The sequence below is a fragment of the Protopterus annectens genome, chromosome 2.part0 (assembly GCF_019279795.1).
Source record: "Protopterus annectens isolate FY-2018-M chromosome 2.part0, PAN1.0, whole genome shotgun sequence".
Lineage (NCBI taxonomy): Eukaryota > Metazoa > Chordata > Ceratodontiformes > Protopteridae > Protopterus > Protopterus annectens.
In genome coordinates this window covers 246543135-246555867 of record NC_056728.1, presented here as the reverse complement: position 1 = coordinate 246555867, position 12733 = coordinate 246543135, and the positions used below count along the sequence as shown (strand labels likewise).

Here is a 12733-nt window from a genome sequence, read left to right as displayed (position 1 = left end):
GGAGACAACCTTTCGAGTTTATGACATTTTGATAAAGTGCCATAAACCCATATATATTTATAAATGAATGTAAATTAGTACACAGATTTTCACATCAAAAACAAACAAGAAGTTAGGACAGGAAAGTCTTCCTCCACAAAAAGGTCAGTCCCTAAAGGCTCGGTGCTGGGGTGGTGATTGGCAAGGAATTTTTAGCCCTAAAGAACATACATAGAAAGTGAGTTTGGATCCACAACCCCCTCACAAGTGCAACGGCCCAATAAACTCCCTATAAAGTTCAAAAACATGGCCAGCACAGCAGTGTGGCAAACCAAGCAATTCCCATGGCTCACAAGCACACAAACACACAGGTAGAATACATCAAGGGTAGGGAAAACAAGAACCCAAACCCCAAAAAAGCACAGACCGGCTTCAGCAGTGCTAGTCTTCCTTAGCTTAAATCTAGAGTATCAAAAACAAAATCAATTAGCAGACAAACATTCCCATTGATCACTCTTAATGCAATTAATTGTTTTAATTTGTTCTTTGTGGCATAACCTATTTTTCAAACTCGGTCCTATGTCAACAATTTCTTTCAACTGTGGGACCTGCTGGAGGATATACTAATACTTTCGAATAATATTCTTAACCCCAGCAGTTTTACGATTATGTATAAACATAAATCTACATTTCGTGACCTTGTCTTTTTTCTTACTTTTCTGTTGCTCATTTTTTCTCTCTAACAAAATGGGTCTAGCACCCATTTCTCTTTCATTCTTTATTCCATTCATACAGTTTATCAACCTGTTCTTGTTATAACCTCTTAGTAATAAAACCACCTGACATTTGATTCAATTGTTTATCCATATTTATATCTAATGTATTTAATTTTGCCACTCATAACATCTGACCCTTAATAATATTATCAAACAATATATCCAAAACAATCAATTTGACTATAATGCACTGTTTTTTAAAAGATAAATAATTAGTTGTAATATGTATGTAATTTATGAATTCATCCAATTCAGTTAATATACCATTCCAGATTAAAAACCTATTATCTACAAATCATTTATAAAATGCTAGTTGTTCATAAAATTAATTAGTATCCTTTGAAAATATATATCTCTTTTCCGAACTATACATAACAATATTAGCATAGGTGTTAGCTACTGGTGTACCCATAGCTACAACTTTTTCTGGTTTATCAAATCTATCTTGAAATATAAAGACATTATTAGTCAATACAAGATTTAACAATTTGCACATTGTATTAGTATTCATTCTGATAACAGTAGCATCAGATGTATTGTATCTTCTAACAGAATCTGTTCCTGTATCTATAGATGTAGATGTGAATAAGGAATCTACATCTAATGTTACAAAGTATTTCTGTCAGCTATGGTAAATCACATATTCAACCCATTCAGCCCATCATCTTCATATGGTGCTGTCTGGACACAACAAATTCCATTGTGAGTCTTCCTTATAGGTTCATAGGTGTGTAGTAGGCTAACAGCCCTAGAGCCTTTACGAGCCTAGCCCATAGGATTACCCTGGCATCGTGCCACCCTGCCTTAGTTCCCAGTGCCTCTGTCGAGTAAAGCCACTGGAGTGATCCCTGGGGTGAATTTTCTATTTCCCATCCACTCATCAAGATCTCTCTTGAAGAGGGCCAGTGAGGTCCACTGCTTGACTTGTATGGGAAGTCTATTCCATAGCATGAGCAGTTTCAGGGTTATGAACCTGTCCCTCCAGCATGTTCTGTTGATTGTGGTAATGAGGTTAAGGTTTCTGGAGCGTGTGGTGCAGAGGGATTGGGATTTCTTTAGATGTAGCATTTCTAACAGAGCTGGGTCAGACATGGTTTCGTAAGTCAAGCAGAGATCGCCTCTAAGCAGGCGATATGAGACAGAGAATAGTTGGAGTTTTTTTGAGTCTGTCCATATAGGACAAATGTTTAAGGCCTAGGATCCTCTTTGTGAGATACTTTTGCAGTCTCTCTAGTTGTTGCAGGTGTCTAGCAAGGTACATGCCAAATGAGGCATTGTACTCAATGATTGGCCTAATGAAGGAAGAGTAGAGGGAGACATTGACCTCTTTCTTCATGGATGCAAAACCCTTAGTAATGAGGTGTGCCACATAGAAGGACTTTCTGACCACAGTGGCAATGTGGTAGTCAAAAGAGAGGTTGCTGTCAGCATGTATTCCCAGATCTTATATAATGCCTTCTGTGTTCAGTGGATGTGGTAATTCATGGGAACCGGGATTTTCAAGATTCCGTCTCTCAGAAACATCACTCAATATCTGTTAGATCATGGTGCCTCACCAGGTTCCCTGGTCCTCAGAGTTCTTGGATGGAAGGCTTCAACCATTGCTGTGGTTATTTATGCACGTTTCTTCATGAGACTTTTTCAGTGGATGCTTTTCATTCATTTGTCTTAACTGTCAGATCCCCCCTCGGGTCCTTTACACATAATTCAACTATGCAGACATCATCTGAATTGGTGGCTGACCTCTCCCAACGGTAATGATAGGAAGGCCATTTGTTCTCCCACCTGCTTCAGCAACAGTCACAGCAGACACCTCCTGTTTTTGATGGTGAACATTATGAGGGGAGAATGATCTAAGGGACATGGACAGAAGCAGCGGACAACCTTCACATCAACAACCTGGAGTTGAAAGCTGTTCTGCTTGTGTTACAGGAATATCAGAACCTCTCTCCTCTTAGAGTGATAATCCATATCATGCAGTATATTGATAGAATGGTGCATAAACAAGCAAGGAGGAACCAAATCTTACCCTTTCTGCATAGAGGCTATAGCAATAGGCAATAGCGTCACACCACTTAATGATCACGGCATACATTCCGGGGAAAGCCATCTATCTATTGGACAGGCTGAGCAGTTCCTAATGCCTCATGAATGTTCTCTCAACCCAACAGTATCACAACAATCTTCAGCTACTATAGCCAGCCTAACTGCAACCTTTTTGCTTCCTTGTCCAACACCAAATGCAGCAGGTGCTTCCCTTGATCCATCCCAAGGGACAGTCTCTCACAGACACTGTAGTCTTTCAGTGCTACCACCCCCCCCCCCCCCCCCGGATTTCTGTTCGATTTTTTGCAGTCCCCCTCCTAATCACCGGGTTCTTACAGAAAGCATCGGCATGCAAAGCCCACACTGATGTTCATTGCCCCCTTTCTGGCAAAGACAGATCTGATTTCCCTCATTCAGGCCTCACTTAATGAAGCACCCATAGCTTTTGATTCCCAGCCAGATGTTCTCTGTTACGCATCTTGAGAGCCTCACCCAGAATTAGAGAATCTCAGGTTTTGTGTACTAGAATCTCAGGTTAACCACATGGCATGTTCAGTTCCATTAAAAGCCTAAGACCCTGCCTTTCCCCTTAGTGTGGATTGCATGTTTTCAGTATCTCTGAAAGAATCCACTTGTAAAATCTTATCTGGTATAGATCCCTTTATTGTTCCCATGCCAGAAGTTCTACAGTTTTTCTCTAATTTATTTAAGTCTAGCACTAATTCTACTTATTCTGTGATCAAAGTACAGTTGCCATCCATATCTAATTTCCACAGTGGCTTTCACAGCCATTTTCTTGTGTCTCGCAAGCTATGCAAGGCATTTTTGAAAGAAGCCTTCCTGTTGTGTCCTCATTAAAGGATCCTACTTCTCTTTGGAACCTATATATTGTCTTAGAATTCTTAACTAGGGACTGCATTCAGCAATATTCTTCTGCAAACCTGAAATTCATTTTTCGAAGTTCTTACCCTTGGTTAAATCTTCATATAAAGATGTTAATACTTTTAGCCAGAAGTAAGGTACTGCACCTGGGCTTGGGGGTTTCCATTTAGGAGCTTTTTTTTTAATTTTGTTTAAGCTTCTGTGGCCGTTACTTCATTCCATTCCATTTCATATCCTGTACATTTGAACTTCTTACGCTTTCTTTTACTTTTTCTAACCATTCAACATCTTTGTTATATTGTACAGGATCTTCATAGATCTTTCTCCAAAATGTGTCTTTTTTTTTTTTTTTTGATGGTGGTTCAGTTCATTTTCCTTTGTTACCCAATTCTCTATAAAACTTTTTTGGGTCAACAACAAATTTCTTATTTTATATTTTTCCTTTATATTTATCTACATATCTTCTAAGTTTTTTTTGCCTGTGCTGATATCTTTAGTTTATTATTTGCAATAGTGTATGATGGATCCTGATCTGTTCTTTTACTGTTCGTTGCTTTTATTACATCTATCTTTCTGAGAACTTTTGTTGATCTGTTCCCTGTTCTGTACTCTTCTAACAGTGACACTTCTTGTCTTAATTGCTTTGTAGTTTTCTCTATTCGATACTTCCATGCTGACATTTGATTTCTCCCCCTCCTTTCTCTTACTGCACTGTTTTTGTGGTAAGACTTTATCTGTTATTAATTTAACTGCAGAGTAATATATCCCATTTACGTTTGTTATATGTCATGAATTTCAAAAAACAGTCCTGATAACTGTGTCAATTGTTTTATCAAACTTCTAACATTTTTGGGTCTTACTGGTTTTCTGTAGTCTATTTCTTTCATTGATCTTAATATGCCTCTCCATTTCTGTTAATTCAAGCAACTCTTCCCTTAGATGATTTTCTTCTGGACTGAGTGCAGATTGTTTGTTCTCTATTTCCTGTGGGCATTCTACAGAAAGTTCCAGAGCATCTTCCGGTGCCATATTCTGTTCAGTTTCATCCTGTGTCATCTGTTGTTCTTTCATAGGTTCATAGGTTGGTACTAGGCTATCGGACCTAGGGCCTATACAAGCCTAGCCATAACAATTCCCTGGCTATTTTTTCCCACAATATTTACTTCCCTGGACCCCTGTCTAGCAGGGCGACTGACATGATCCCCAGGGTGAATTTCCTATCTACAATCCAATTGTCAAGGTTCCTTTTGAAGAGGACCAAAGAGGCGCTATGCGTGACATGTATGGGCAAGTCTATTCCAGAGTCTGCGGAGTCTCTGGGTCGGGAACCTATCCCTCCAGCATGTAAGGTTTACATCCCTGGAGCATGTGGCTCTGAGGGAATTGGGTTTTTTTTAAGTGTAGCATGTCCAACAGCTCTGGGTTTGACATGGCCTTCTATGTTAAGCAGAGATTGCTCTGAGTAGACGATATGCGACAGAGTATAGGTGGAGTGTTTTTAGACGGTCAGCATAGGGCATCTGCTTTAAGCCTGTGATGCTTTTAGTGAGATATTTCTGCGGCCTTTCCAGTTGTTGCAGATGCCTTGAAAGGTACATATCAAATGGGGCGTTGTATTCTAAAATGGGTCTAATGAGGGATGAGTACAGTGGGACAATGACCTCATTTTTTTCTGGATGAAAAGCCCTTAATGATGAGGTGTGCCACATACAAGGATTTCCTGACTGTTGTGGTCTTGTGGTTATCGAAGGTGAGACCACTGTCCACCTGTGTCCCTAAGTCTCATCACACTTTCGGTGTTTAGTGTACTGCCACTTATGTGGTAATTCACGGGTACATGTTTTTTCCCAAAGGGGATAACTGTACATTTCTTGGCATTGAGCTTGTGTCCATGGCTCTGGCACCAAGCATCTGTTTCTGTAAGGCCCTTTTGTAGAATATTCCACATCATTTGGGGATTCAATAATGGCTCCCAGTTTGCAGTCATCTGCGAACTTTGTTAGCCAGAGTTCCTTAATGTTGGCCTGTACTTCAGAGAAGTAGATGCCAAACAAGAGCGGTCCCAGGACTGAACCCTGAGGTACTCCACTTGTCACTTGTCTGGAGCTGGATTTGGAGTTGGCTACTTTTACAGTGTGGATTTTGTCAGTAAGCCAGTTGGCAACCCATCGAGTGACGTAAGGATTAATGCCCAGCTTAGTAAGTTTATCTATGATTCCAGAGTGGGGGATGGTGTCCAAGGCCTTGGCGAGGTCCAGATAGGCTGTGTGGACCGCCTTACCCTTGTCCACAGCTCTGGAGACTGATTTGAAGAAGTCAGTCAGATTCAGGAGACAAGATCGGCCCTTCACAAACCCAAACTGGTTTGAAGTTTGCCATATGGGAACTCACTGATATGTCACTCCACAACATTGACTGTGTCAAGGTTGCCACTGTTTCCAGTTCCTTCCCTTGCAATTATGACTGAACTTTTATACTGGTTTCCCACTGAAGGCTCCAAAGCATCTTTATATGACAAATGACAGATGTTTCTCACTCCACTGGTTTCTCCATATTTTGGGGATTTGTTATTTTATCCTGCTGTGCTGTTATCAGATTTACATTTTCTACACTAAAGCCTTCACTTCGCAGGTAATCTATAACCTCATTTTCTATTTCTTTAACTTCTCTGTTACTAATCCTCTTCTGTCCTTTCCCCTCTTTGTTTTCTTATTTTTTATACTAAAAATTTTCCATATCCGGATTCCTTTATCTGTATTTCTCTTCAAATATCTTTGGTGCTGCTCTTTTTTATTGATAAGTTATGCTTTCTCCTTTGCATAACTATTGCACAGTATTAAATCTTTTTCTTTCCTGTGTCCATATTTCTTCTTCAGATGTCTCCTGCTCCTCCTGTTTCTTCTTATTTGGGGGACTCTTGTGTTCCATCATCCTTTGATATAACCGGTGTTGACTTTCTACACTAAATCCTTCACGTTGCAGGAATTCCATAATTTTTGCTTCTTTTTTTTTTTTTTTTTTTTTTTTTAAACTTCTACTTTACTAATCCTCTGTTCTATGTCCTCCCTTTATGGTCTTAGTTTTTGTATTGTGAAATTTTCCATATCTGGGTGCCTTTGCATGTATTTCTCTTGAAATATCTGCACCTGTCACTCCACAAAGTCAAATCTCTCTTTTTTTGTTCCTGTGTCCATATTTCAAAAATCTCTAGATTTTGTTCTTTATATTTTCGCACTTTCTTAGTCACTTCTTTTTCCAAACGGACTAAGGTTTCTTGGTCTGTGTAAGTTTTTCATGAATCTGTTGTATTAATGATCACAAATTTGCATTTGAAGCTTTTGACAGTTTTTATTGTGCAAGTATTTTTCCTCTAATTTCTCTCAATCTTTGTATATATCTTCTGTCTGGAAATTCTTAACTTCTTGCGTAATACTAACAATACATAATTTCTTTCCTATCCTCGGTAGTCAACTATCATCTTTATGGCTGTTTTAGCTTATCAGTTTTTGTGCTTTTTGTGGACTACTACTTCCTTATACAACAGGGAAGCCATCTTTTCCCCCCTGAGTCTAGTCTGTCCCCATTGTAGGAATGTTTCCATGTCTTGAGGATTCAACACTGTCATTTTTTCCAGTCCTGCACCACTGTGCTGACCAGGATTGGGCACTATTTTTGTCCTGGGACTTGTGCACCCAGCTGTATTTTTTATTTTTGTAACCTACTTCTGTCCATGATATATGCTAAATGCTGTCTTGGTGAGATTTTGTAAAAAAATAAATAAAAGGTGTACCTAGTGAAGGTACTCGCCAAGAATTTAAGATGGTTCCATCAATACTAATCTCCTTTGCTTGCTGATTTTATCATCTCTCCATCCATTCGGACATAATTGTTTTGCTGATGTAGTGTCAAGCCTACATTATGTTTTGATTTTCAGGAAGTTGCTAATGAGTGGCAAGGGGACTCACTGGCAGTGTTCAAAGTCAATCATGCTTGTACATTATGCAGCTAGCACTTTGTCTTGCACTTCATTTGAATGCATAAACATCTTTAAGCATGGGATTTTGTTAGAAAAATAATGCCAAGTTCTAGTTAGTGATTCTGTATAGAAATATGTACACGAGTAATTGATTATATTTAGATTATTTGTAATTTGTGCTTTTTACAGGTAACAATAATAAACATTTTTTTCATACTGAGGTTGTCATTAATTCTATTTGAGTTAAGCTCCAAAGCAAGTTACTTCTTCATTTAGCGTTTATTGTTGAATGTTGTTTTTGTTTTACAGAAATGAGATATTTGAAGCATTGTCAGAGGTGAGATCAAAAAACAATGGTTCCCTTAATGGACTTCCTATTAGTACTATTATTGAGAGGGCATCATCTCTTTTGAAAAAGGAAATAACCAAGAAAGAAACAGACTAACAAAGTGGTGCGTTCTTTTAACTTTATGTAATCTAAATATATGCCGTGATGTGTATATTTGTAATGGTTATTTCGCTATCTGTTCCTCTTTACTTAACATTAATTTTAAAAGACAGGGTTTTGTTCAGCTTACTGAGCAGACAAAGATGCAGTGCCCGCACTTAAAGAGATTAGTATTAGGCAGTGATTGCATCTTGATAATAGCATTGTGCTCAACTTCAGAGGCTGCTTCCAGTCTAATGATGTCAGTTTTTGCCATTAGCAGTAATCAGATACAGCCAAAAGGGCTGTTTGTGACTGTCTGAGAAGGTGTATGCAGACATCAGAGACATACCAGCTCACAACATATTCCTCTGCTGTCTTCCTGAGACGACAGCTTATTTACCTGGCTGGAGTTAATATTAAGTTTTAGTTTGTTTCATAAGGTTTTTGAAATAATCATTCTGTATGAGTGATAGCTGACAGCAGTTTTATTTAATTATTGTATTAATTTTTCCTCTCTAACCAGCAAACCTCCCCTAGATCGAACATTTTACTCTCTGAGGAAGGCAATCATCCAGGTAGCCGTGATGGTGCTTTGTGGTTTCACTGACATACTGTCAGTGAGAGAATTTTCACTTTTTGGCCTAACCCTGCCTCTGGTGAAGGGAGCACTTGCATCCCCACAAAGGCTTCCTATGCCCATCTGTCTGTACATACGTGCTTAGCCACATACGCCAGCAAAGGCTGCTGTCATAGGAGTCTGAAGCCACACCAACATTTTACCCGTATCTGTTCCTTGACTCATGATGTGTCTCTGTTCTCCATTCAAGGCCCTGTCATTAACTGTACGAGATGAGCAGGAACCACCATCCTTTCCCCCATGATGAGCACGTCCATCCTTCTTGACTGATCCATCAGTAACAGAGTAATTGGTCAAACTCAGGTTGCATGAGTTATTTTCAGAGTTTTACCAGTGAATGAGTACAGCAGTTTTTATGAGTAATTATGAAGTCTTCCTGTTTTTTTTTCTCCTTGACAGATCATTTCTAAATTTTTCAGATTAACTAATTTTGACAACTATCGTTGATAGACCCTTTGTTGGTGCTGATGCGTTCAGTGAGACTTTATCATTTCTTCAGAGAGTTCCTGTATCTGGAGATATCTGCCTGCTCAGCCAGTGAAGGTTGTGATGTAAAGCACCAGAGCACCAGTTATAGAAGTGTGCTCACTCCTGGAGCACACCTATTCTCTTTTTTTTTTTTTTTTGATGCTCTGGCTACATGGCTATTGATCTGTGCTGTTAATAAAGTCCTGTGCATGCATATCAAACCATCATAATAAATGTCCATGTGACTGTGGCCATTGAATTACTAGGTTCACAGGTAAGTATTGGGCTAACTGCCTTTGTGAGCCATTTTAAGCCTAGACATTTTCCCTTTTTGCACTCAAAATAACTTATCACATTTGGTTATAGATTGACATTACCCTTCCCATGGTCGATAATTTTATATTTCCCCTAATGAGAATAACTGGGATCATACTGTAGATAGTTTGAGGAGACCCATGCATGGGATAAAGCATTTAGGAGCTGCCTCTTTCCATTAGTGGTACTGGGGTCAGTCCTTCTCATATTTACATTAGTAATGTCAAAACCATGTTGCATACAAAATTATTGAAATACTTAATCTTAAAGCTCACATGAATGGCAGTGCAACTGCACTGATTAATGGCCTCTGTCAAGTACAGCTAAATTGATACTAATAGTTGTTCATATTTATATTGTCAGAATTTTCATATTTCTCTAAGCATCTCAATGACCAGGTGATTCAAACAGAATTGCTTAGCCTCCTGTGAAAAGCTTACAGCTGGATAAATGAAAATGATGCTAACAGCATGTTGCAACTTGTGTGAGTTACGTTATGTACAAAATATTGTAAAATTAATACTTGGTTTACTGTGACTTATAAAATCCAGTTTAAGATGTATACTATAATGAATACAACCATTGCAAAAATTAGTTTATTCTGAATAGATTACGTTTTACACTTCTTTAGTAACACAGAGATAGAAACATTTATTTGAAATGTGAGAACAAAATTTGATTTTGTCAAAAAGTTGGGAATGCAGCCAGTAGAAGTTAGAATGCAAATTAAAAGAGCTTCACTGGTAGGAATGAGTTAAGTGTCTTTTCTTCTGAAGATTTTTCGGAGAGCAACAGAAAAATTCTGTCTTAGTTCTTATACATTTTTATAGCCTCACTGTCTCTAACTGTAGAGACTATTCTGATACATACAATAAGGTGCTAATGTATACTTTTACCATTTGTATGTCGTGAGTAATAAGTATCATGTGTTTTGATAATGGATTGCTGCCTGCATTGTACCATTTGCGATGCAAGTCAGGTCTAATCATGTTTCTATATTATGATGTATAGCTGTGAACATTTTATCTTAATAATTAGAGACAGTGGCCCCATGGGATGATCACTTTTTAAACATTTGTACTTCCTGTCTCGAAATTTAATAAAATATTTCATTCATATCTAATCTACAGTAGTTAGGCCACACTGTAAACACATTTGGTAAATTAGAAAGAGTGCACTTTGTAGGTTCATAGGTGTTTACTAGACTAACGACGACAAGGGCCTTTTTAAACATAGCCATGCATCCCAAATTTCTGACAAGTTTTGGTACCCTTGATAAGTGTAAGCAGGAGCTTGGGAGATGAACCATTTACAAGCAGGGGCCTGGGAGATGAACCATTTACATGTTGCCTGTGTCCATTAGAGACATAGGTGCCAAACCAGGAGTGAATTTCCTATTTTCCATCCAGTTGTCCAAGTTATAGTTGAATTGGGTTAGGAAGGAACTCTGCGTCACATGGATGTGGAGCCTCTTCCAGAGATGGGGTAGTATCAGGAATTCATACCCATCTCTGCAGCAGGTCTTAATTATATTACAGGCGAGGTTTAAGTCTTTAGAATGGGTAATTCTGGTGCTGTTTGTTTTGTGGATATGCAGGAGGTCTATCGGAGTGGGATCTGACAGTGCCTTACATGCCAGGCATAGATCACCCCTCAACAGCCTGTAGGATACAGAATACAGTGATAGGGTCTTGAGGAGGTTTGCATAGGATGTTTTACTTACCCCCTGTATTATTTTAGTGTGGAACCTCTGTGGATGTTCCAATTTTTGGATATTCCTGGTTAGGTACATACCAAAGGGGGCACTGTACTCAATGATAGGTCTGATGAATGCCAAATACAGTGCAACAGTGACTTTCTATGACCCAGATGCCATACCTTTGTTTATAAGTTATACAACATAGAATGATTTCCTCACTACTGTAGACACGTGATGCTCAAAGGCAAGATTACTGTGTGTGTGTGTGTGTGTGTGTGTGTGTGTGTGTGTGTGTGTGTGTGTGTGTGTGTGTGTGTGTGTGTCTATAGGTCCCTGACTGCTGAGTCAGCTGTAAGGGGTGTTTTGTCAATATGATAATTACCAGGGGTGGATGACCTCCCAAAGAATAGTAATATGCATTTCTTGGCATTTAGTTTTAGTCCATGGTTGTGACACCAGTTGTTTGTCTATGTCAGCCCTTCGTGAAGAACATTTGTTTCAATGTAGGATTCATTGACAGCTGATAATTTGCAATCATCTGCAAATTTAGTCAGCCAGAGACCACTGACATTGGCCTCGACATCAGAGAAGTAAATGCCAAAAACGAGCTTTCCAAGGATCGATCCCTTGTGACTGGCCTCTTTGTCGAGGTGAACTCCCCAATTCTAACTTCCTGGCTCCTGTCTGTGAGCCAGTTTGCTATGCATCGGGTGGCATACGAGTTTGTACCTAACCTGTTGAGTTTGTCAACAATGCCGAAGTGGGGTATTGTGTCAGATACCTTGACCAGGTCAAGGTAGGCAGTGTGAACCATTTTGCCCCTATCCATTGCTTTGGTGACCTTCTTAAAGAAGTCCACCAGGCTGAGTAGGTGTGACTTGCCCTTGACGAAACCAAACTGGGTTGAGTCCATTCTCTGGAGGTTTACTATATCATTATTGATCATTTCCATACTTCTTTCCATGGCTTTGCATATGAGAGTAGTGAGACTTATGGGACTGTAATTTCCATGGTTTGTAGATGGCCACCTTTGTGCAGAGGGATGACTGTTGCTGTTCTCTATTCATGACGCATGAAGCCTGTTTGGAGTCTACAGTTAAATAGCAATTCCACAGGGTCTGATAGGTCATGTTTCACACTGTTTAGAAAGCATCTCGGGATATTGTCTGGGCCCACTGATGCAGTGTTCTTTGCCTTAGAGAGAGCATTAAAGCCCTGTTCCCTAGTGATAGCAGGGGGAGTTGTATTTCATGGTATTTCCTCAAGGAAGGTTGGGGGGGAGAGGGGTAAAGTTAAAGATGAATTTATTGGCCTATAGGTTTGCTCCATCTTCTTGCTCAGTATAGGTGGTTCCATTTGCAGTGAGCTCTGCACCCAACTGTGTATTGCCTTTGAGGATGTAAACATAGATAAAGAATGCCATGTGGGTGTCCTTGGTGTGGAAGGTCAAATTTACCTTAAACTTGGCATTGGTAGACTTTATTTGTCGTCTGATTTGTTTGTTTAGTTTGATGAGAGTCCGTTT

General features: G+C 39.2%; 1 protein-coding gene across 1 annotated transcript in view; it reads left to right on the top strand.

Moving 5' to 3' along the window:
• The window catches only part of LOC122792729 (RNA-binding protein 44-like), a 1860938-nt gene that overhangs the window by 1514957 nt on the left and 333248 nt on the right, over window positions 1–12733 (top strand). The window contains exon 10 of the mRNA XM_044060311.1: window positions 7969–8111. Coding sequence (XP_043916246.1) covers window positions 7969–8104 — 136 coding nt within the window. The 3' untranslated portion in view covers window positions 8105–8111. The remainder of the gene's footprint in view (window positions 1–7968; window positions 8112–12733) is intronic.